At 48.4% G+C, this 25,220-nt stretch overlaps 1 protein-coding gene across 8 annotated transcripts in view; it reads right to left on the bottom strand.

Moving 5' to 3' along the window:
• Window positions 1–371: 371 nt before the first annotated feature.
• WDR93 (WD repeat domain 93) overlaps window positions 372–25,220 on the bottom strand; it is a 33,898-nt gene continuing 9,049 nt past the window's right edge. For 4 of the 8 annotated variants that reach the window (XM_017651361.3, XM_073226977.1, XM_017651360.3 and 1 more), the window contains 13 exons: window positions 23,974–24,052; window positions 22,341–22,456; window positions 20,855–20,893; window positions 16,556–16,640; window positions 14,263–14,434; window positions 12,996–13,066; window positions 12,401–12,478; window positions 11,306–11,425; window positions 9,801–10,014; window positions 8,530–8,593; window positions 6,861–7,017; window positions 6,342–6,543; window positions 372–722 (listed from right to left, as the gene is read on the bottom strand). In XM_017651361.3, coding sequence (XP_017506850.3) covers window positions 524–722; window positions 6,342–6,543; window positions 6,861–7,017; window positions 8,530–8,593; window positions 9,801–10,014; window positions 11,306–11,425; window positions 12,401–12,478; window positions 12,996–13,066; window positions 14,263–14,434; window positions 16,556–16,640; window positions 20,855–20,893; window positions 22,341–22,456; window positions 23,974–24,052 — 1,596 coding nt within the window. In that variant the 3' untranslated portion in view covers window positions 372–523. Of the gene's footprint in view, window positions 723–835; window positions 1,560–6,341; window positions 6,544–6,860; window positions 7,018–8,529; window positions 8,594–9,800; window positions 10,015–11,305; window positions 11,426–12,400; window positions 12,479–12,995; window positions 13,067–14,262; window positions 14,435–16,555; window positions 16,641–20,854; window positions 20,894–22,340; window positions 22,457–23,973; window positions 24,053–25,220 lie in introns of all 8 variants that reach the window. The other 4 variants (XR_012127041.1, XR_012127039.1, XM_073226978.1 and 1 more) reach the window with 4 other exon arrangements.

Here is a 25,220-nt window from a genome sequence, read left to right on the forward strand (position 1 = left end):
CAGGTCAGCAGGCGAGGGGCAGTAGTGACACAGCACGGTTCCTGCCTGCCCCCTCGCCTGGCCCTACCGCCTCTCATACCTGTGTGACCTCAGGCAGTCACTCAACCACTCTGAGCCTCTGCATCTCCAAAGTGATTCCATAAAGCTTTTGAGCCAGCACAGAGGGAAAAGAAGTGGGTGGAGAGAAAAACGGCCACACAGTAGCTGGGCTGGGCTCCGCATCATGCTCATTTGAGCAAAGTGTCTCTCCTGGGCCTCTAAGGCAGGTGGTCCTCACAAGGCCTGGGACTTGGGCTGAAACCATTGCAGGGGCGCTGCTGGGATCTGGACAGGGTGGGAACAAAGGGTTACACACCACAGTAACTTTGGAGTCTGGAAGCAATATCACTGTTTATTTGGGTGACACATCTGCCCTCTGGAGGGCTCTTGCAGGTGGCTTAGGGGTTGAAGGTCCCCCCAAATCGCACCTTTCCCCTTGCTGGCTCTACAGCGGGCCCCAGCTGCAAGTCCAGGCCCCAGGGGCCTACTGAGCTGCAGCGTTTTGTTGTCGTGTCTGCACCGCAGGGCCTCCTGGGGTGAAGCCTGCCTGCCGCCAGCCTTCCCGAGAGCCCGTGGCAGCAGCCAGGTACTCCTCGGGGTGCTCTCTTTGGAGAAGCAGGGCACACTTCTGGAGCCGGGTCCAGGGCTCCTGCTCCTTCACCTCGTTCTCCAGTTTCTGAAACCTGCGGGTCACACACTGGAGATGAGAGGAACCCCTTGGTGCCCCTTCCCCAAGGTCCCCAGGGCAGACCGCGACCACCCCGTGCTGATACACGCACATCTCCCGGCGGCGCACCTGCCTCTTGGCTGAATGCTCAGGCCTCGGCGCGCTGCGCAGCGGGTGCGCAACACCTGTCATGAATGAGAGGGTGACAGGTCGAGCATTCTAACCAGGAGGAGGGCCATGTCAGGAGGCCTGGGGGTTCTAGGCGCTCAATGTCTCTGATGCATCAGAATGCCGGCGAGTCCATTCAACAAACGTTCCTTGAGCGTCTACAGTGACAGGCCCAGGTGCAGGTGTCAGCAGATCCCCTCCCCAGTTTAGTCAGGGCAACAAGAGTAAAAGAACATTTGTAACAGACGCATTTCAGTGCAGTGGTGGTGAATGCAGAAAGCAAGAGGTCCACCCGCCTGCCGAGGGCTCCCAGAAGATAAGGCGCTTGTGTGGGGCTTTTAAAAATTAAGAGGTCATTTTTTTAAGATAGCAAATATGCATGTTCAGTACGGGAGAATTGGAGAAGCCCAGGATTCACCCCTCCTGCTGCAGGCAGAGTGGGTGCTGTGAGCAGGTGGAGGCAGCCTTCGTTCTGGAGAAGGGGTGCCCGCTGCAGCCCAGGCTGCTGCCTGGGGTCCTAAGTGTCCAGATGATGTTGAAAAGCTTAGGAGAAACAGGAGGAAGGCCACTTTAGGGGGGAAAGATGATGACTGCAGCTTTGGGTTTGTTTTGAGGCTCCCACGTGGAGATGTGTTTGGCATTCAATGCATTCAAATACCTTTCATTTGAAAAAGTGATCTATGCTCTGATTAAAAAAAAAACAGAAAACAAATAAAACAAATATAAGTGGGTTTACAATGAAATCCCTTACCTCAGATCCTTATTTCCTACTCCTCAATCAACTATAATAGCTCCTTGAAAACGGTTTACACACACACAAGCATAAATGTACATATGATCTTTTTTTTTTTAACTTAAACAGAAATGTGAGATATACTATTGTACATCCTGCTCTTTTCACTGATGAGATGCACCCTAGATTCACTTCGGGCAGCACACACAGGCCTGCCTCATCCTTTTCCCTCTTGATGGCACTCAGGTTTCCAGTCTTTCGCTAATGTCACCAGGGCTGGGAGGACCGCAGCCGCGTGTTTGTGTGTGGGAGCGGGTAGCGGGGGAGGCAGAGTGCATGCAGGCTAGAGAATCAGGCTTTGGACTTGCACTGCTTGTGTTCAAACTCAGCTCCTTCACTTATAAGCTGGTGTCCTTGGATGGGCGATTTGACCTCTGTCAGCCTCAGCTTCCTTCACGGCCCAGTGGGAGTAAGAACAATAGCAAAAAATAAGATTATGCCCGCAAAGCACTTAGCATAGTACCTGGCACACAGCAGGTGCTCAGTAAAATCATAATAATACATCTGAGGCTGGTTAAAAAAAAGTGGAAGTGAAATTTCTGGGCCAGGGGGTCGGAACAACGTGGCATCAATGAGCAACCATCCAGGAGGCAAGCCAAATGGGTGGAAGCAGGACACAATTTAAAAGGAAGACCAAAAATAAAGCCGTAGTGTACTTAAAGTGGGTGATGCTTAAAGTACAATGTTGGTGTGTAGAAAGGCTTAATGATCAGTAATAAAGTACAGCGGCCAGGCAACGTCCCTCAAGGACATACGAATGTCACCTGTTTTACACAAGAGGACACTGAGGTCTGCCCCAGTGACACAGCTGGAAGCCCCAGTCAACCCTGGAAGTCGTACTGCAGGGCTTGCTCCCTGAGTTTGAGGCTCTTCACAGCCACCTCTCAAACAAGGAAACACCGGAAGCCAAACTTGCTAAACAAGCAACGAAAATCCCTCCTAACGGATGACCAACTAGGAAGTTATTTGCAACATATTGACAAAGAACTCTTAAAGTCAAAAGAAAATGAGCCTACCCATGGGGAAAAGACCCCAGGCAGGTCCCAGAAGGAGAGAGAAAGTATTGGTGACATAAAGACCTCAACCTCTCCATTTCCAAAGTGAAATCATAATGAGCCACCGGCTTTTGTCCTTTATTTCCTGGCCAGTGTGGGGAAAGGCTAAGGACACAGTGAACCCACCCTCCCTGCAGGCCCCCAGGGGATGAAGCTGCCAGTTAAAATGTGCCTATCCCAGAACCTGGAAGGGCCACCTCTTAAGAATTTATCCTACAGAGGGATTATGGAAAAGTCACAAAAATGACTGTGAGGGTGCTGGGCTGGGAGGATGGGGCCACAGTGGCCTGGGGAGCGTGCAGTGGGCTGCGGAGCCGGACTCCTCTCCTGGGAGTTGGGAGGTGGCTGCAGAGCTGGGACTGCATGTGCTTGTTTTCCAGCCTGGGGACACGGTGCGTACACATGTCCATGGTCAGGACAAGACAGTGGAGGTGGCCACCCACAGGGGATATGATTTGAACGCTGTGACCAGGCCCACATAAAGGTTCCGTCGAGCTGGGCCTGCCCCAGCCACACAGTGCGCCCCTCCCAGCTCCTGCTTGGTCCCTGGACCAGGGCGCACTTCCCTGAGCTGCTCGGTTCCCCAGTTCCCCAGGCTCCCTGAGCGGGGTCAGCCCCAAGTCCTGCCCTGCCCACCTGCAATGCCACACACTGTCCGCAGCACTGACTCCAGCCCTTTCCCTGCAGAGGTGCCCGGGGAGGAAGTCCTCTCTGCCCTGCCCAGCCAGCTGCTGTGGGGCCTCCCTGGGGGGAGCTGGGCCTGGGTCCCAGGAGCTCGGCCAGACGGAGGGGCAGCTGGGAAGGGGAGGTGGGCTCTGGGTTTCCAGAGGCTGGTGGAGGGCAGGGCAGGAGGGGCTGTCCTCTGCCCAGGAGGGCAGGCCCAGCCTCAGGGGTGGGGGAGGGGGTGCGAAGTGTGTTGGACACCCTTCCAAGGAAAGTACACAGGCTTCCCAACCGTACTGTCAAGGAAATTTTCCTTAAAATTAAAGGTCATTAAGTTAAGCTCTCGAGTGACATAAGCCTAGATTTAAAAACTGAAACGAAACATGATCTCAATTTAGTGGAAATGCCAAAGAAGAAACCTGAAGGGAATTCACTAGCATATTAGTGGTGGCATAATGGGATTTTTGGTGATGGATTATGGACTAATTAAATCTTCGTTTTTGTAGTGACCTGTGTTCCAAATTTCTACAAGTGAATAAATAACTTAGGCCAGAAATAACGAACAGCACTTTGTGCAGCGGGGAATTACTCTGTTACGGTAGCTCTACACTTGAAGCAGCTTGCATGGGCTGAGTGGGGTCTGGCAGGGGTCTGAGCCCACCCTGCACCTGCACCCTGCGTGAGGGTGGGTGTATCAGTCAGGGCCCCTGGCTGCGCCCTCCTGGCCAGGCAGGAGGTGAGCGCCCCAGACCTGGAGCTGCTGGCCTGCGGTCCATCCCTACAGGGAGGGCAGCCAGTGGCTTCTGGGTAGACTGGGGAGGCTCACTGTTCTCAACGCAGTAAAAGGAGGGGGTTAGACAGAAGGTCAAAACGGAAACAAGCTCATTAAACTAGGAATTTTCTGGGCCTCATTAGGCAAGAGCACCAGAAAGTTCCAAGCCATGACCTCACCCCGAAGGAGTGAGTGGCCTCACTGTAGCCGTGGCCTAACTACATACCTTTGACCTTTTTTTTTAACCTTTGTTTTAGATTTTCCAAAATTATGCATATTTTTTTGTAGAAAAGGTACAAATAAGAAAAATACAAAGAGAAAAATCACACATACTTCATCACCCAAATACAACCACAGTTACTATTCCCAGTCTTCTCCCTTTCATTCAAAATCAGGATTATACTGTAAATAATATTTTATAACCTCTCCCCATTTTTACTGAGAGAAATTCAAACCTACAGAGAAGTTGCAGGCACTCCAGTAAACCTGCCCCTGTATTCGCCGCGCCTCCCTCTCCGTCTCTCCGTCTCTCTTCTCCTGGGCTTCCCCAGTGCTAACATGTTCTCTCTCTCTCTCTTTTCTACACTGTTCTGGACCACGTGAAAGTTAAGTTTTGACATCATATTACTCCACCCGCAGATTCCTCAGTTGCACCTCCGTCAAGAGTCAAAGTAAGAAACCCCCACGGGAGGTAGTGCTGAGCGTTCTCAGTAAGTCTCTAATTAGGGGCAATGTCAACTGACCCCTCCTTCACTGTCCTCCTCCCCCAACACCCGGACGCCATACTGTCGGGTGACGAATGGGTGGACTTCCCGCCTGTGCTGAAAACCACCCAAGCATCCCAGCCCTACCCGCGAAGGGACCAACCGCCCGAGGGAAGTGCAGTCATGAGGAGCTGTGGCGCTACCTAGTGGTCACATTAGGAATTACCCCCGGCATGAACTTGAATTAAGGCGGAGGGAACCCGTCGTCCTTGTATCTCCTGTTTAGTGAGCCTGTGTATCACCCTGTGCCTAGGTTGTATTTACTAATTATATGTATTATCTCACTGAATGCCCACAAAACCTGAAGGTGAGGCTTCACCCAAATGTCCAGGACACTGTCTGGTATACTGTAGGTGCCCCACAAATCTTTTTGAATGAATGGAGAAACGGCTCTGAGAGGTTAAGGAACACAGCCGGGGCCTCCCAGGTGAAGGGCAGTGTCAGAATGCAGACCTGAGCATCTCAGCCATTCTGCTCCATCCCCCATGAGGGGAGGGTCCACAGAGAAGGGGGGTGGTTGTGAAGGGATGCTAGGGGATTGGAGCATCACAAGCTCTCAGAGCTCATGCTGGAGAGGGGGCATCAAGGCCCCAGGCAGGCAAGGGGCCGCCACCAAAGTCACCTAGCTCTGCAGTGGCAGGCCTGCCATGAGAAATCAGGGCTCCACTATGACCCCCCTTCCACCTGAAATGCTCATGAAGGTAACCATCAGCAAGAATTTGCAATTCCCCCAGAATGCGCTGCGGATGGATTACAGAGACACCCGCTCCTCCGGAATGGCCTGCGTACAGCTCACTGTGTGTTCGTAGCAGAAGGGAACACACGCACAGTGCACGGGACGGGGAACGGGGAGAGGAGAAATGCAGCACATAACCGTTTCTCTAGAGGATAATGGAGGGAAGGGCCTCAGGGGCTCGCAGCATTTTCTATAAAGGGCCAGAGAGTACGTGCCGTGGGCTTTACGTGTCATACGCTCTCTGTCGCCACTGCTCAGCTCTGCTGTTGAAGCATACAAGCGGCCCTTGGTAAGACATCAGCAAATGAGCATGGCTATGTTCCAGCGAAAGTTCATTTGCACAAACAGGCAGCGAGTGGGCCGATTTGGCCCAGAGGCTGGGGTCTGCCGCCCACTGTCTTAGATGACTGTGTCTAATGATCCGAATAAGCCTTTAAACAAAAAAAACTGAGAAAGCAAAAAGAAAGATGGTCTTGATGAGGAGAAAACGCCGACAAACGGCCCTCCTTTAGACCAGCCTGAACTCACTTCTCCTTTCCGACGCACTTGGGAGGGAACCGAGTGTGGCCCCTGGGCTAGGAAGAGAGAATGTAACGGCGGCACCATCTCAGCATCCAACCAGCTCCACTATTCCTCGACCCAGACACAGCCCCAGGGGTGGGGCTGGGGCCCCGGGACCTCTACCTCATCCGGAGGAAATCCTCGCATCTTTTCTCCAAGGGCAGCACCCGTGCAAAGGCCGTGTCACCCACTAAGTCAGTCCGAGGAATGGTGTGGTTTCTTGCGATGTTTTCCAGGAGTGGGTAGGCCTCAAAATTAAAATAGAAAACAGAATGTGGGGTGTCCTTGGCTTGGTCCGTGGTTGCAGTTTCATCTGGGCTGTCTCCTGAGGTGGGACAAGAAGACAGGTTCTGTGGACCCCCAAGGAATGGCTGCTTCCCCCATGCGCTGAGGCCTGGGCGGCACGTGGGGGCTGCTGTCTGCCAGGCACCAGGTCACTGGCCTGTGTGAGGGGCTCACTGGACCCGGAGGAGCCCAGAGAGAAGCCCCTGCCTGGCGTGTATCTAGGTGCCTGCCTATGACGAAGCAGCAGGATCCCTTGGGCACGAAGACTTGGGAGGGGATGGGGTCAGCCTGCGCATGGTGAGGGCCTGAGAAAGTCAGGGAAGTGGTCGGCAGCCACCCCAGGGTGCATCCTCATACCTCGGAGCAGGAAGTATGGGTGGTGTAAAGACACAACAAACGTCGGCTCCCAGGGGGCCGCCAGGCGGTAGGGCCTGGGCGGGGCGAAGGCACAGACGGTCTGAGGCACGGCCACATCCAGGAGGCGCACAGAGCCATTCCTGGAGAAGGTCAGCACCTGCCCAGCAGAGAGATGGTGGGTGGGGACTCGGTGCTGGCGCTCACCTGGCGCGGAAGCAGAGGAGCTGCTGGACACACAGACAAACAGACAGACAGCACTCATTCGCTCCTGGGGCCCCGGCCCGGGGTCCACCCACAGCTGTTTAGGACAATGGCAGGGGTGTGTGTCGGTCCCTGCGGCGCCCCAGCAGCAGCGGCCCCTCCGGGTGCTGTGTGGGACCCTGGCTGGCCTTCCCCCTCCTGTGCAGGCTTCTCTTTCCAGTCCCCCAAGCTCTCTGCTGAAAAGCGCCCCCCTGAGGCCAGGATTCAGCCTGCATCTGGCAGACACTCTTCCCCCCACTCCCTGGGGACCCTGCTCAGTGCAGGACCCCCCCACCTGACCACCTGAGATCCCAGGTGGGGCTCTTTTCTCTCTCTAGATGGACATACTGAACTCTCCCACTTCCTTAAAAGCCCCCCCTCCCCCCCTTACAGCTGCTGCCCCATTTCTCCCCCTTGTCGCCACACGTGGGGCCTCTCCCCTCTCCTCTGCTCGCCATCTGCCCCTGCCGCGGACACTAGGCGGCACGAAGCACTGATTTCTCTCCTGCCCAGGACACTGTGCCATTTCTGGTGTTTGGAGCCTTCTCCACACTCCCCTCCGGGTTCACTTGGGATGACCCTCAGTCATCCACGAGCTCATTTTCCTGGCCCCGTAAGTGATGGCCATGCCTCTGGGAACCTCATCTCTACCCACCTCCTCTGTCTGAACGGGGGAACCTGCTGGGACCCTGGCTTTAACCGCCACCAGCGCTGGCGGACAGAGGGCGCTCTCAGAGCCTCCTCTGGGGTCCCACAGGCCCCCTCACCACGGCAGGAGCACACCGGCAATCACCCTTTCCCTCCAGGCCAGGGCCTCCTTCAGCAGGCCCCGTAAGGGTCAGGGGGTCAGCCCCATGCCTCCCTCTCCTGTGGCTACAGCCACAGGCCACCCAGAACTGTGGTTCCATCCCCTCACCCTCTGTCCCGTCTGAGCACGCAGCTCCCCCTCCAGCCCCCACCTCACTGCAGCTCCCCTGAGGCTTGGGCCCACCCCACCCCAGCAAGTGGCCCTTCCCTCCACTGCCTGGCCCCTCCCCCCAGGGTTCTGGTCTGTGGCTTTGGGGACTCCCGGGGGGCACCGGACACACTGTGTTCTGGCTTCAAGGTGCCGCCTCCTTAGCTCCTATGGCTCAGCTCTGCGGTGCTGCCACCCCCTGCCCCCCACTGCTGCAGTTTAGGTAGGGGACCCCTCTCTCTGTCACACGGCGGCCGCTACCTCATGCAACGTGAGCCTTTGTCACGTTCTAGGGCAGCTGCCTGGCGATGTGTCTGTTTTCCCAGCTGAATCATGAGCCCCGTGAGGGCGGGGACCTTCTCTCTGTACCTGGCGCCCAGGCTGGTCTAGGGCCTAGCACATGATATGCCTTCAGCAAATAGTCTTTGAAGGAGAAATGACCACGTTCATTGAGGAGGAATGAGAGGAACCTACCATGCCCGGTAAGGCTGGGATGGGGGCCACAGCACAGAGGGCTTCATCCAAGTGCTTTTCTGGCCTACAAGAAGCAAGACACGCAGGCAGTCCTACTGGAAGAGTCTTAAAGTTTTGCCATCGTCTCCTAGCATATTCCTAGAGAAACTCTCCGGTATAAGCATCAGGAGATACGGAGACTGTTCATAACAGCAAAAACTGGGAACAACCCAAATAGCCAGTGAGAATGCTGAAGTAATTGTGGTGTTTATATGATGGAACACAATATAGAAAACATAATTCTATATTGAAAATGAAAATAAAAGGCCATATCCACCAACATGATTGACTCTCATGAACAATGTTGCAAAGCAAGTTACAGAATAAATAGCATTGAAAAGCCAGCTGAATACATAAAAGATTATTCCATTTACACATTCCCTAAATATGCACAGTTAAGCGACATAGTGAGAGATACAGTAAGATGGATGTGGTTAATTCTTAAAGAGAGCAAAGAAATCATGAATTTAGGAAAGTGATGTGGTGGATCGGGAAAAAAATGGCTGTTTTTGGCAGCAACTCCCATCAAAAGGTGGAATCTATTTCTCCACTGCTTGAATATGGGTGTGGCCATGTGACAGGCAGTGTGGCTGCCCCGGCCTGCTGCTGGGCACCCGGACGCTTCTAGGTGATCGGGCGAGACAGCCGGCAGGGGAGGCCACAGGAGGGGAGCCGAGTGCCCTGGCCAGCAGCCTGCCGCCCACCGTGTGTAAGTGAGGCCAGCTTAGACCATCCAGCCCCTGGCAGAGCTGTCGGCTGCCCGCAGGCACACGTGACGGCCTCAGCGAGCCCCGTGGAAGGGCTGCCCAGCTGAGCCCGAAACGGAAGCGCTGACCTACAGAATCAGGAGCTGAGCAATGACCGTTTTCTTAAGCCATTGAGTTGTGGGTGGTTTACTGATGCAGCAACAGATGACTAATAAGCGGGTTACCGTGGGGAGGAGAGAGAGGAGGATGTGATAAAGGAGAAGCACAGAGCCTTACCTGAACTGAAGGTCAGCTTCTTAATCTTGATGATCAGTATAGAGCAGTTTCTCTCCCTCTCTCTCCCTGGTGTGTGTGTGTGCGTGTGTGTGCGTGTCTACATGTGAAAGACACTGGTGATCCTGAGAAGCTCATCAGCAGAGTGATGCCTATGGGGAAAGTGGACTCTAGCTGGAAAGGTCTGGTTTTTTGCCGTTAGTGTCACCTGTGTGGCGGATCGTTTACCCGTCCCGCCCACAAGCCACTGACCTCTCAACAAGCACGCGGGTGGTGGGCCCGTGGGTACGCTTGGCTTCCACCAGATGGAGAGAAGCGTCTGTGCACAGCACCACACATTTCATTCGGGAGGTCACTGGGCCTTCGGGATACATGTTCTGTCCTTTGTGGACTAAGAAGTGTTTCAGGAAGTGAATGCTTTGGCAGAAACACCCCTCAGGAAGGGCGACGACCCCGAGCGGGAGTCCTGGAGAAAGTACACACCGGCAGGTCGGGAAGGGGGCAGAGGGGTGCTCCGTGGGGCCGGGGTCTGTGACCGGCAGGTGGGGCCCGAGGGCAAACTCCAGCAGTGAGCACACTCTGTGAGGGGGACCAGGCACCCCTGTGCCTGCGGGAGAGGAGCCCCTGCAGGGAGCCCCCCACTAAGTGTGGGGAGCCGCTGGGGAGGGGGCAGCGTCAGCCTGGACTGGGAGGAAGGAGGCCAGGTCCGCCCAGAAACTACAGGCCAGCGCCCTGCTTTCCACCGCTGACCGGGAGATGCAGAAGTGTATCTGAGGGGGGCGCGTTTCAGAAAAGGAGGGGGAAGTGTGTGTGTAGCCCAATTTATCAGTATCCAGAAAAATGGAAATGAGCGACTGGGCAAGGGATTGTGAAATCATGATCCTTCTTCTGTCCTTGAAGTATCTTCCCATATTCTAACAATGCTGTGGGTGCAGGGAATGAACCTCAGGGCGGCCTTTAGCCGTGTTCATCTTGGCGTCACGTGGGGAGAATGTCCTCCTCTTGGGAACACCACTGAGCTCCTCAGGAGGAAGTGGCCCACAGGGCGCCTCCTCCGGTCCTCACCAGCTCCCGGCTGAGAGGGCTGCCCTGGGGCAGACGGCCTGCCACTACCCTCAAGTGAGACACATGTCCTTTTGTAGAATGACAAACCACTGATTCATTCATTGCTTCTTTAGAAGTTTGGTAGAGGGAGACCCCCCCTTAGAGGCTGATGGATTTAGGGTAAGTGGATACCCCTGGTTTTCTGTATCTACAAAGCTGGACCCAGGACCCAGGATCCTCACACCCAGACCCCACCAAGGTGCCATCGCCCAGATGTCGCTGGTCTCACACTGACCACATTATAGGTCACTGCTTCAGCACAGTGAGGTCCCTGCTGACCAGGGTACGGGTACAATAGCAGGAAGGAAGACTCGCTTATTCTGGGAGCTCGGGGCTGGGAGGGGGAGGCTGACGCTGCCATGTATCGCATCAGTGCTGAAGACACTGCCTCAGTGAAGGCCATATTTCCAGGCCTGGTACAGCGCTGGGCACAGGGCAAGCACTCAACACATGGGGAATGGGGAGTGTCAGCATATAGTATGTTCAATAAATGTTTGTTGAACGAATGGATGAGGGGGAGGCAGGACAGCTCCCCAAGGTGCCTTTAGGAACACAAAGTGACTAGAGAAGGCCCAGCATGATAGGAGTTCCAGAGCTCCCGGGGCCCCGTCCCCGGAGACCCAGCCGGGTGTCAGGCAGAGGCGGGGGCTCACCGTCAGCCAGGTCCCACAGTGTGAGCACGCCATCCTCGCAGGCCAGCACCAGGTGGGAGCAGGAGTAGCTGAGCTGAGAGGCCGTGATGGGCGCAGCACAGGGCCACACGCCCTCGGGGTCTAGTGGGGGGGGGACACCGCCAGCAGGCTGCCTCCAGACCCTGTGCCCGCCCGCCCCCACCCCCTGGACACCCCCGCGACATGGGCAGGAGCACCTGTCTGGAGCTGCCACCCTCTCCTCTCTCCGTAGTGCTGTCTCCTTCCTCAGATAAAGTAGTAAGTCACCCTCCCGTCCTGCTGCAACTGACACTTAATGAATACTTAGGTGCTAAACACTTCACGTGCAACATTTCATTTAATTCTCATAAGGGTCCTATGCAGTATGTCCTGTTAGCGCCCCCATTTTAAAGATAAGGAGACCGAGACAGAGAAGTAAAGTGACTTGTCCAAGGGCACTACAGAAGTTTAGAAGCCAGATTACTTGGGAAAAGAATGGAAGGAAAGGAAGTCTTCCTTTTGTGAATTTTTAAATGTTACTTCTGAAGTGGAATTCCAAAGTATAGCTTAAATGTACAGCTCAAGGAATTATCACAAAATGAACTTGCTCCAGTAACTGCCTCCATGAGTCTGTGAGAAATAATTTCAAAGGGCTTTCACGTACAGAAACTCTCTGGCTTGTGCCATTCATAGCAAACGCATGCAGGAGGGAGGGACGGTGTGATTAATTTGCTCTGTGTTTCAGGTGGGAAAACCGGCTGGGGTGTGCAGTGCCACCTGAGGCTGCACGCCCAGAGGACAGTCAGGCTGGGACTGGACCCGGCCTCTGATGACAGGCCCACACCCCCTTGGTCTCAGCTGCCCGAGGAGCCCTGTGGGCCTGACTGGGCTTTGTCCCTACTGACCTGTCGTCTTTAAGAAACATGACAGTTCAGAGATGGGGCTTTGGGGTCACACCACAGCCACACAGCCCCCCATTCCTGCCTGCACAACTCTGATCCCCTGAAGTCCTGCTCCCAGCTAAGCTGGAGAGGGACATGTTCTGTGAGCCTGGTGCACGCAGGCAGCCCCACTGTGGCAGTAATGTGCTGGCTTTACCCTTTAGAGCCCGGTTAAGTGGATAGAGAAAGAAGCTGTGGCTTCCAGTCCAGTGCACGCCAAGGACCCGGGCTGCCCCTGGGGAAGCAGAGGGAAAGGCAAGTCACAGGAGGAGTCTGGGTGGCCTTTGGTTTGTGCCAAAGTGTTTGCCCAAGACGAGGATGGTTTGAAATTGGGCAGCGCCAAGCCGTGGCAAGCTTCCTGGGGGGAGGGCTGGGCAGCCCTGGGCTGTGCCAGGGCCACGTTGCCTTCCTGGGTGGGAGGGTGCTCACAACTGCCCTTTGGCTGCTTCACATCTAGGGACACTTTCTACAAAATGAATTCATGTCCAGAAGCAGCCGTGGGACATGTGTTCCCACCCTCCTCGGTGGCAGGTCACTCCCTGAAGGCAGTGCCAGCTCCATTTCCAGGGAATTGGCTTGGGGGCCACAGGTTCAACCGGATACTGTCAAGCTGCTGCTGGCAGCCTACTGTGTCCCCTATTCCCTCCCACCATGAGGGTTTGCTGGGCAGAACCTCTCTAGGAGGGCTCGCTGAGACCTTCACCCAAGGTGGCCCCTCGTCCAGGACGACGGCCTGCTTCGTGCTCACTTACCCGAGGGGCTCTGGGCTTCTGCTGGCATTGTAGTCATGCAGCTGGGAAGGAGGAAGTGGAACGTGGCCGTACTGGGGAAGAAAGGGACACTAGTCAGAGCCATGGGCAACTCCTCGGCAAGGAGAGAGGCTGGCAGTCATGGCACTAAGACCAGAGATGGGTAGGCAGGATGGACCTTCCCAGGGGTGCAGGGCCATGAGGCAAACTACATTCTGTGTGCTGGTCCTGGCGGGTGCAGAGGCTGGACGCCAGTGGGGGCAGGATGGGGGAAGCTGTGGGAGTCACTCCCAGCCCCTGGGTAGCGCCTGACCCTGGCAGAGCCATCTCTGTCGGGGAAGATCTCTTAATGACCAGACCTGTGCATAAACGCTTTCTTATCCTGGGACCAATACAACCATACGCTGATAAACTGACTTTCTTCTTTTTTTAAAGCCCCAGTTTCCTGATTGATAGGGTTTGTAGCTTTTTGTGGTATAAATACTCCAACTGTGGACAGTTACCAGCAGTTTAACAGCTGGCCTGCAAAATCTAAACACCTTGCCAGGCAGCACAGCAGTAATGTGCCAGGGGCTGGTGTGGATCTCAGGTAGTGGCTCCTGGGGCTTGGCCCTAGGACTTTGTGTTCTGAGCTGGGAAAACTCTCCCCTTGACAGCAAGATGAGAGGTTTCACTTCCCGTGTGAGGCAGGAACATTCCTGAGATCCGCAGCAGCTAGTGAGAACTAGTTCCTAAACCAGCTCCACCAGACACTTCAAAGACTTGGCCTTGGATTTGACAACTGCAACGTGGGGTTAATAAGGTCTACCTGATGGCTGAGATTAGAAAATAATGTATTTTAATAAATACACATTACATTTAGAAAGACTGAATGAAAATGTTAAGAGTGGTGACTTTTATTTCCACCTTCAGGATCCTCTGTGTGGTTTAAATGATCAGGAAACAAAAATAATTTTTGAGAGATGCTATGCTACATAATATTGTAAAATCAGCTCTTCTTCTCACCTCTACAGGTATCTATTCCTTCTTTCAAATCCATATTATCAGCTTTTGCTCTAACTATATTTAAACAATCTCCATACAACTTTTCAAAAGATCTGCTGAAGTTCTCGGAAAAATCTCCCAAACGAGACAGAACTTTTAGAAAGGGTTGATCCGGATGGCTTCAGCTCTATGGGTTGGCTGCTGCCTGTGCCAGCGAGGAGAAGCCCTGGGGGCACCGAGGCTCCCTGGCAGCAGGGCGTTTGGGCCGGGCCTCCTGTCGGCTCACCTGAGCGGCTGCTCCTCACACTCCCCGTCCAGGTACTTCGCATAGGAGGCGCTGAAGATGGCCCTTTGCTGTTCCCACTGACTGTCCTTGATGAAGTGATTCTGCCCCGAGCCCAGCCCAGAGCAGCCCTCTAGCTTTGCAACAGCTTCCAAGGGGCTTTTGAATGTGCTTCCTAGGTTGAAAATATTCCAGAATTGGTCAGACCGTCTGATCTCCCCCTTCCTGATTTTCTCCTCCCTCCACCATGCTTCCCAGGGTCCCACAGAATCCCTCCTCCTCAGAAACCCCTTCCTGTCCTGTCACCCATCTGTGAGCCCAGGGGTTGGGTCTTCCCCCCGGCTTCACTCCCTCCCACCCATGGGAGGCACAGGCAAAGAGCAGCTGCTGTCTAGGCTCCATCTCCCTCCCTCCGTCGTTTCCTGTTTCTGGATGACAAAGCCTCCAAAGGAAACACTCACTCTGTCACTGGACACCTAAATCACTATCGCGGTCTCCCACCTGCCAGGCGCTGTCCCTGTTTAGCAGCTGCTGAGGACCCACACAGCCAGCTGTCTCTATGTTTACGTTTATCCAACCACCTTCTTTAACAATCTCCTGTCTCTGCCAATCACTTTTCTTATTACTTCCCTTCCCAGTAACCTTCCATTTCTCTTTCTTTCCTCCATTCCCAAGTCCACAGTAAGACTGAGTGATTTATTTTCTGGGCTTACAGCCCAGCTTTCAGAACCGCACTCTTTGGAAGGGCCCTGGTCCCTCAAGTTGCCCAGGAGGTCCCCCCGCACCCCAGGTCTCCTTCCCCAGGGACAACAACTGTTACTGGTTTCTTACATAACTTTCTAGGAGACCCTGTCACCTGGGAACGTGTTAGAAATGCAGACTCTCAGACCCCACTCCAGACCTACTGAAAGAGAAACTGTGGGTAGGCCCAGCAATCCAGGTACCAAGTCCTCCAGGTGGGTCTGATCTAGCTAGGGTTTGAGAACTGTTATTATGCACTAGACCCCTTCGTTTTCACTTAACAAAGTATCTTGGAGATCACTTTATGTCAGTACCACAGACCTTGTTTGTTGCTTATTTTCATTAATGAAACTTTTTTCTTATTGTGAAATATAACACATTCAGAAAAGAGCAGACAAATGTGTTTCTTAGCAAATTATTATCAAGCAAACACCTACTCAAGTCAAGAAATAAAATATCACTCACTCCCCAGAAACTTCTCAAGGGCCCACTCCAGTCACAGCCCCCTGGGAAGAGCATAACCACTCTCTTGGCTTTTAAGTAACCTTTATTAATTTTACTTTTGCTATCTAAATGGGCTCCTAAACGCTATAGCTTTGTTTTGCCTGACTTTGAACTGTACACAAATGGGATTATACAGTGTTAACCCTGTCTACCTCCTTTTGTTTAATATTTTTTGTGAGATTTATCCATTTTGCTATGTATAACTGTAGCTTCTTGCTTTTCGTGGCTGTATAGTATTTCATTGAATGAATATAGTACAGTTTAATCTTTCTATTTTTGAAGAACATTTTGGTTTCATGTTTGGGGCTATTAAAAATCACATCACTGTTACCCTTCCTGTACATGTCACCTGGTACACATTTACTTTGCAAAACTATCAGGTATATACTTAGAAGTAGAGTAATCAATTCATCCCAATTTGCTTAGGAATTTCCTGGTTTAACACTGAAAACCCCACATCCTAGGAACCCCTCAGTCCCAGGCAAATTAGTAGGTTGGTAACCCTACCTAGGAGTGTAAATGCTGGGTAACAGGATACAAATTATCTTCAGCATTACTAGATAATGCCAAACAGTTTTCCAAAGCAGTTGCACCAATTTTCATTGCTAATTGCTGTGTAAGGGAGGCCTGATTATCCCATATCCTAACATAATATAGTCAGTCTCTTAATTTTAGCCATTGTGGTGGGTGTGGAGTGGTATCTCATTATGGTTTTAATTTGCATTTCCTGATAACTAATGATGTTGAGTACCTTTCATATGTTTATTGACCATCTGAGTAATCTTGTCTGTTTTATACTGAATTATTTATCTTTTTCTTAATAATTTGTAGGAGGTCTTTATACATTGTGGACCATTCATAAGCTTTATGTGGCTTGCTCTTTCATGCATAGTTTATGACTTAAAAAAAGTTTCCTCTTAGAACTATACTTATAATTTAGATATTGCTGCTAATAAATAGAAAAGATGGGAAATGTGGAGAAAGGCAAAGAAGACAAACACTGAGAAATCAATGGTAAAAGGAAAGAGAGTATTAGTTAAATTATACTGACCTGTAACTGGTTTAGGTGGTTTGATCTTCACTATGTGAACTGGAAGACTCAATTTAACGTCTCCTCTAAAACAAATGTCTACGTCCTATAATAGGGAAAAGCAACAGTTAATAAACCAACCAAAGGAGATAAAAATAGAATCATTAGAAACACTCATTCCAAAAAAACGCAGAGAAAAAAGAAAAAACAGATGGGACAAATAGTAAATAGCAAACTGGTAAATTAAACTAAAACATATCAATAATCATATTAAATAAAAATGGCTTAAACACCCCAATTAAAAGGTAGAGATTGTCAGAGTGTATAGAAAGGCACGACACAACTATATGCTGTCAAAAAGAGACTCACTTTAAATATAATGACACCAATATATTAAGAGTAAAAATATAGAAAAAGATATATCTTGTAAAACTAATTTAAAAAAAACCAAGATGGCTATATTATACCTGACATAATAGATTTCAGAACAAAGAATATTACGAGGAATCAAAGGATCACTGAAAAATTATAAGATGTTCAGTTAATCAAGGGACCATAACATTCCAAATGTTTATGCACCTAATAACAAGAGCTTCGAAATATATGAAGCATGAAACATGTCTCACTAGATTAAAAAGTTCTTAAATTACATGAAGTATGTTCTGTGGTCATAATGGAATTAAAGTAGAAACCAAAAAAAAAAAGAGAAAGATGTCTGGAATGTCTTCAGTATTTGGATACTAAACATCATGCTTCTAAACAATCTATTGGTCAGAAAAGAAAGAAAATAGCAAATTAGAAAGTATTTTGAAGTATTTTTGAAAATAACATATCAAAATATAAAGAATGCAACTAAGGCAGTGCTTAGATGTAAATTTATAGAATTAAATGCCTATATCAGAAAAGAAGAACTTAGTCAATGAACTAAGCTTCTACCTCAAGAAACTAGAAGAAAAGGAAAACATTTAATCCAAAGTAATCAGCAGAAAGGAAACAATAAAAATCGAACTGGAAATTAGTGAGATAGAAAACACAAAACAATAGAGACAAAGAAATGGAACTAAAAGCGGGTTCTTTGAGAAGGTCAGTAAAATTGACAAACCTCTAGTCAAGATGATTAAGAAAAAAAAGAGAGAAGACACGGTATTACCAATACCAAGAACTAAGGAGATGGTATCAAAACAGATTTTGCTGATGACAAAAGGATCATCCCCCGTCCCCAGGCCCTCTTCTCCGCCGGGCTCTATGAGTCAGGCAGGCGATCACCTGAGCCGTCCCTGGGAAGAACTGATCAGCTACAAAGGAAATACAACTACCCTTCGCTTTGAGAGTTGGCATTCTGCCACTTTGCTTTTATAAAAGGCCTACATTAGTAACTGCTTTCATAAACCAAAAGAAACAGGATTTTCATTTTTATGAAAAAAGGTGAAAGGTGAAGAGAGCATTCAGCATTTATTCAGCAGTGAACCACCGTGGGGGCAGCGGATGACTCCGAGCAGTGAGAGCTGCCCTGCCAGCTCCTTTCCCGGGAACTATGCTCAGCATCAAGGCGCCATAGCCTTGAGCTTTGTGAGCATCAGGGCTTTAACTTGGTTTATTTTGTGCCTTTCTTAGCAAGAGGTGTCTTGTGGTATCAGAAGAGCCTAAGAAAGGTTATTTTTTTGGATCTGGGTATGCTAAAAAAATTTTCCATGTAAATTCATGGTAACTGTTTCTTTGCTTTGTGCCATGATGTCTTACAAAAGTTTTCATAAGAGCACTCTACTTTTGGACAGCAGGGAAAATCTGTAATCCAACACCCCGATATGAGTGCTTCCCAGTAAAACAGCCCAGTGAGGGCACCCTACAGTGAAACCATCAACAAGCCTCAGACACGCCCCCCGAGCTTCCTGTCAGCTCCTCGGTGACCTCTGCCCTTAGAGATGAGGGGAGAGCTAAGGACCACCAGACAAGTGAAGAACGCAGCTCCTCCGAAAGAAAGAGAACAAAACAAACAGAAAGGAGAAAGCAACTTGGGGAAACAGACCATACAGGGAAAAGAAACATCAAAAAATTATCAACAATGTTTTCAGGGAACTATAGTAAATAATATAGTAATATAAAATAAATAAATAAATGGGAAGGGGACAATCGGAAACAAAAATGGGCTCTCAAAAATGAAAATATGATGGCAAAAATGAAAAACTCAATGAAAGAGTTGGGAGACAAGAGTTGATAAGCTCTCCCTAAAGGTTGAACAACAACTAAAGTATGGAAAATAGAACAGAAAATATACAGTATGATCACCCAGCTAGCAGGTGGCATAGCAGGATTTGAGAAGGTTAGTAAAATTGACAAACCTCTAGCCAAGATGATTAAGAAAAAAGAGAGAGAAGACACGGTATTACCAATACCAAGAACTAAGGAGATGGTATCAAATACACTCACTGAACTCTGGCAGTTTTGCTCCAACATTCAAAATTCTGCTGTAGGCAGACAAGTATTTTAATGAACAGGATAAATATTATAGAAATATATATATATAGGAACGACAAGGATCACATTTCAAAACAAATGAAAAAATATACATTCCTCAAAAATATTTGTGTGGCAATTGGCTATTTGAAAAAAAACAGGTAAAAGTTGATCCCTTCTTTGCTCCATTCAAAAAAGAAATTCCCATATGAATTAACAAGTGAGGTGTCAAAAACAAAACTACAAAAGTATTAGAAGAAAACACAGAATTTATCACCTTGAGATAGGAAAGCCTTAAGAGTGCACTTAAGAGAGCAACATCTATAAAGAAAAGATTGAAAATTTTGACTATCTACAAATCTAAAACTTCTTTTTATAAAAAAAGCACAAAGTAAAAAGGGAAACAACAGATTAGAAGAAAATATATAATGGGCAAAGGATACATATAGGCGACTCACAGGAGAGAAAACCTCAATAGCCAATAAAAATATAAAGAGATTAAGGAAAATTAACATGGGATGCCATTTTGTCCCATTAATTTGCAAAAAAAAAAATTCATTGATAATATCAAGGTCAGAGAGACTATGGAGAAATATTGATTAGATGTACATTTTTAGAGAACAATTAGCAGTATCTGTATTAAAACTAAAAACACACATACCCTTCAGAAGCACTTGGGTATACAAAGAAGAATTCACAAAGATTTTCATTGCATTATGTAAAAGCCGCAAACCGGGAACACCCTCACTATCATCAGTGGGCTAACAGCCAAATAAGCTACGGTATCTCCATTATATGGAAGGGAACACAAGACAGCAAAAGAACAAAGCAGGTTTTTTTCAACACTGAAAAACCTTGCCAAAAAGTTGATGAGTAAAAATATGCTAGTTTGTAAGAAAATATATATCGGATGATACAACTTATACAGAAAAAATTTCCCATAAAACAAAACTATATTTCTCAAAATAAACTGGTGCAAGAATATAAATATATACTAAAGGTCTAGAAAACACACACCGAATTAATAAAGGGATCACCTTGGGAGAGGGCTGCTCTATCTGAATTACCTGGTTTTCCCAGGGTGATGTGTATACGTATTATTTAATTTGGAACATTATGTAATTTAAAAATGGCAAAAGGTCTCTAGAGATACTTCATCTGGAAGTTTGCCACCACTCTCCTGATAGGCCTGAGTCCTCTGAGCTAAGCTTCTAGAAAGCACAGCTGTGCCCTCCACCTCAGAGGGAGGGCCAGGAAGCTCCAGGAAGCCACCCCATTCTCTAAAGTCTCCCAGCACAAAGGCGGGACCCCCCCCCCGAAGAAACTGCATGATGGATTAGGCTGTTATCTTGGCAAGGGTAAACTGAGTTTCATGGAGCTTAGAGCATATATTTCTGTGTAAGAAAACACAAAATTTTGAACATATAATGCCCATGGTCACCCTAAAATCACCCAATGTGGGGGTAATTGTGACAGAGAGAATGTTGAAGTGAAAAGAGATGGTCGTCTTGAGTGATTGTGGTTAAAATGCTACTTTTGCCAATTTTACAAAAAGATGTGACCACGTGAACACATTGCTAGGAGCCCCCCAGGGTGTTGGAAGGGGCCACACAAAGGAGGGGCCCTGAGACTTAACCTCCTTCACCTTCAGGGAAACCCACCTCTGGACAAATGAGTGGGTCATTTATCCTCAAGATCTTCAGTGGACATGAAACATAAGATTAAGTCACAGAGAATATGAAAATAGTGTGCTTTTTCTATATACTTTACTAGTATATTTGATACTTGAGGTGAATTTCAAGTCAAAATAAAAATCTCTAACCTGCAACTTTAGTTTCTCTGAAGATTTTCTTTAAAGTTTCTTACCATTTCTAAATTTTCTGAAACCGTGAGATCAAGAGTGTTCTGAGGAGAAAAAACGAGAAATTAATTCACAACAGGCTTCATATATATTCCCCTTCCCCACTTGAGTCCTCTGGCTGCTGTTGTGGGGAGTGAGCTCATTCAGTGGGCACAGAGGGCCAGTGGCTATGGGGTCCTCGGGCTCGCAGGATTTTAACACATGGTCCCTATTCAGCACCTTCAAAGGTAGTGGGGGAAATGGAATAGTTAGCGATACAAGTAGAAATATGAATGAGCAGAGGTAAGGACATCAGTTAGGAGACCGTTACAAAAACCTAAGCTGAAGTGAATGTTTCCGATTGGAAAAATATATGGATGATGCTGACAATTTATTTCTGACTCACAGCACAAGAATTACCATTGCAGCTGACATTAGTTGCTTACAACTCAGGGTATAGGAACTGAGTGAATTATGGTGAGAAACCTCTCTCATTCCAAGGTGCTTTTGCCAGTTGGATAATAAATAAATTCCTCAAAAAATGTATCTGCCAGGCACTAAGTATGATACCAAGGGGTTGGCTGATGAAAAGTAAAAGGTACATTTTGACAATCCAAAAATGTGTCACCTAGTTGAGAAAAAAGGACTTCCATGCATAAAAGGAAAATAAAAAATAAAGGCAGTATGCAGGAAGTGTCAGAAAAGAGGTACAAAGAATAAATTCTGTGAGTTTAGAGGAGGCAGATCTCTGGCCTGCAAACTCTCCCAGAGATACAGGGCCTACACCCCACAATGAAGACATGAAAACTGGGGAAAAAGACATCTTCTCAAAGCTCAGCAATGATTGTGAGACTCAATCCTTGTCTCCTATCTTAATAATTTTGCTAACCCTTTAGCACCTAATTATGTAAAACATGATACAGTATGTTTTAAATATATGCTCAATTAATATTGTTATTGGTTAAGAAACAACACCTGTACATTGGGCAGATGAGCAAATTAAGTCTTAAAATAATATCTGCTGAGGAACTATATTTTAAAGACACAGCACAAGGCCCAGGGACCTTATATAATTAAACTGAAATGGTAGAGTTCCTACCTTCTAAGAATAATACAAAGAATATATGTATTCCTGTATATTGAGAACAACCTGTTTATACCATAATCTGGGAAATTTGGTGGAATGCATGCATGGAAGGATTATTTCAGCAAAGGAGGGAAAAAAGATTACCTACTAGGCAGGAGTCAGGATTCCCAGAGAAATGCCTGGGGGTGGTCTTGGTGGAGCGGCCGCTCCGAGAGATGCTGAAACTCCCACTACTGAAGACACGTCCGCTTTTTAATAGCTTAACCAAAGCAACTCAGTTTGGGAGACAAGGGCCCTTGGGCCCGTTGTCCTCTCCACAGCCTCCAGAAGGCCTCATTTGTCTTCAAAGTCCAAAGAGGACTTAGGTTAGATGTGGGTCAAGGCGGGGGAGAAATGTATCAGCTAAAAACTGAGCTGTTTCTTACCGGGTGCGCCTGTCCGACTTTTTTCTTTGGATTTGTACCCGTTTGGGGGTGCTCCACCTCCTTGAGCCAAGACTCCTTGGGCAATTTATACACATCCAGCCAGATTTCCCCAGCTCCTGCATTGGGAAACCAAGGGACCATTGAGCAACTGCAAGCAGGCGACCAGTGTCCTCTGAGAAATGGCCTGTCTTCTCAGAACCGCTGGCACGGAGACCGCACCCTCGGAACAGCAGCTTTGGCCAGCTGAAGGAGCCGAGTTCTGCCAGGAATATTCACGCCCTTACTCCTGTGGAGAGCCGCCTGGCACCTCCCCGCAAGCCTCCCCATCTAAAGCTTCTCTCATGCTCACCGCACTGATGTACCAGCTTCCAACCAAACTCTCTGCCTTGCCTGGTCCCCAAGTTTTCTAGGTTCCAAGTGGTAAATTCCACTGACAGTTTGTCTTACAGCTCTTCCTGTCTGGGGAGGAAGGTGGCAGATGAAGAACCAATAACCGGGAGCGGCATGGCTGAGAAAGTCTCAGAATCTGGAGAGCTGCTGTGAGAGGGTTCTCAAGGGAACCCACCGTTGGAGGAGGTGGCAGCCCAGGGGGTGGTTATGGGACAGTACCATTGTCATAGAAACATGCTTAGCTTCTACACCAGATACCTGCCAACCTAGGAAAGGTTGCTTTCCCACGGTAGGGGATTCTGACTAAATGTTCCCTTAAGAGAGTTGTCATCTGGACACTTTGATTGCAGAGATCGGCCTCCAGTACTGTGAGGAAATAACTATCTTTGTTAAAAGCCACTCAGTCTGTGATGCTTTGTTACATCAGCCCCAGGATACTAGTACAGACCATATAAGTGTCCTTTGATGCATAAAGAATTACCAAACATAGATCTTCCTCAAACACTCAACGCTGGAGGGGCCTGGGGCAAGAGTGTAAATAGAGGCCCGTATGCCATATGTCTAAATACTTTAGAATTTAAAAATCAAGCTAATAATCATTTGAGTAAAATATGGTCTATCATCACAGTAATAATTGCAGCACATAAGATTCAATGTTGAATGCTAAAATTAGTAGGCAAAACTTTAAGGAGAAACAGGATATTTGCATAGTCTTAAAATACCTCCCCCAAATGTCTACCAATTACTATGGTGGTTTCAACAGTTTTCCAAAAATTCTTTAACCCTCCCACCTCCAGGAAGTGGTGCTTAAGTCCTCTCCCCCTCAGTGTGTTCTGGACTTAGTGACTTACTTCTAACAGAGTATGGAAAGGGAAAAACATAGCTGAACAGTGGAGGAACCTAGCAGACACCACATTAACTAAGAGATCAAGGTTACCCACAGCAGTAGTGAGTTATGTTGTTATCACATCCCTCCTGATATGATGCAGTGACAAGATCACTTCACCTCTGTGGTATTGTCCCCCAAAATCCTTAACCCCAGTTGAATCATGAGAAAAACAGACCAACTAAAATTGAGGGACATTGTACAAACTATCAGCCTGCTTCTCATAAGTGTCAAGGTAACAAACAACAAGAAAGACCAAGAAATTGTTACATATAGGAGCAGACTAATGAGACAAGATGACTACATGCAATCCTGGTGCAAATCTGAACCTTCTTAACAGCCTTAGGTCAATCTTGCCTTGCAGGAGGAAGGCTGCAAAGTCCCCTCCTTGAGAGATCCCCATCTTCAGACAGGTGGTTTGCTTGCTGGAGTCATCCTGAAAAGCAGAGATACTGATAGAGTAAGCTCAGCCTGCTCGCTGCCCAGAACGGGTCTCAGCGCCTGCGGGGTTCACCCCAGGGAACACCCATCCCTTTTAAGGCTTGAGACGTGAAAAGATGTCTCAAACTGCTTCATACTTCCCATTTCTGTACAGGAATTGGAAAAGATTGTATGTAAAGAAATAGAACTCGATGTTCTGTCTAAAGGATTTTAGGTTTATTTCCTGATTTCTTAAATAGTCCTGATGATTTGTGGTGATTTCATGCTATCTGACCTCCTGGTCAGGTACAAAAACCCGACAGACCTATGCCAGCACTCAGTTATTCAAAATGAGCTGAAATAAGTTCCATTCGACACTGAAAACTCAGGTCAGTTGCTTGAAGAAAGTATCTAGACTGCAGGAGTGTCTTAGTTTGTCTGCAATGCTATAACAAAATGCCACAGACGGGGTGGCTTATTAACAATAAACAGTTATTTGGCACAGTTAGAGGCTGGAAATCCAAGATTTCCAAGGATTTAAAAAATCTGGCAGATAGAGTGTCTGGTGAGGGCTGGCTCCCTGGTTCACAGACCTGCCACCGTCTCCCGGGCGCTCACCTGGTGGCAGGGCTGAGAGAGCCCTCCGGGGCCTCCTATCTCTAAGGGCACTGATCCCATTCAGGAGGGCTCTGCCTTCAAGACCTAGTCACCTCCCAAAGGTCCCCCCTCCTAAGACTGTCACAGTGTGGATTAGGGTTTCAACATGAGTTTGGGGGACACATTCAGCCCACAGAAAGTAGAGACTTATTTTAACCCTAGTATGAAACCTACTCAAATTTCAGGCCTGGTAAAGGAGTCTCAATGTGTATGGTTGTGCTGTACCTTTAAGGAGCTTTAAAACTAGCAAAGGTAAAGTGGCTAGACTAGTTAGGCTGGTAAATCCCCTAACTTATTTAAGGAGAACTAGTTTTAAACATTTCTATTTACCAAATTTAATATCAATTTGTGGTTATGGAAATTTCAAACATACATAGAGAAAATGGTATAATGAACCCCCATGTATCTATTGCTCAACTTCAGCAAGTATAAATACATATATTACATTTCAACCTCATTAAATCAGTATTTTATTTAATTAAGCCTAAAAGATTAATAATAATTCCTTAATACCACCTCACATCCAG

The sequence above is a fragment of the Manis javanica genome, chromosome 18 (assembly GCF_040802235.1).
Source record: "Manis javanica isolate MJ-LG chromosome 18, MJ_LKY, whole genome shotgun sequence".
Taxonomy (NCBI): domain Eukaryota; kingdom Metazoa; phylum Chordata; class Mammalia; order Pholidota; family Manidae; genus Manis; species Manis javanica.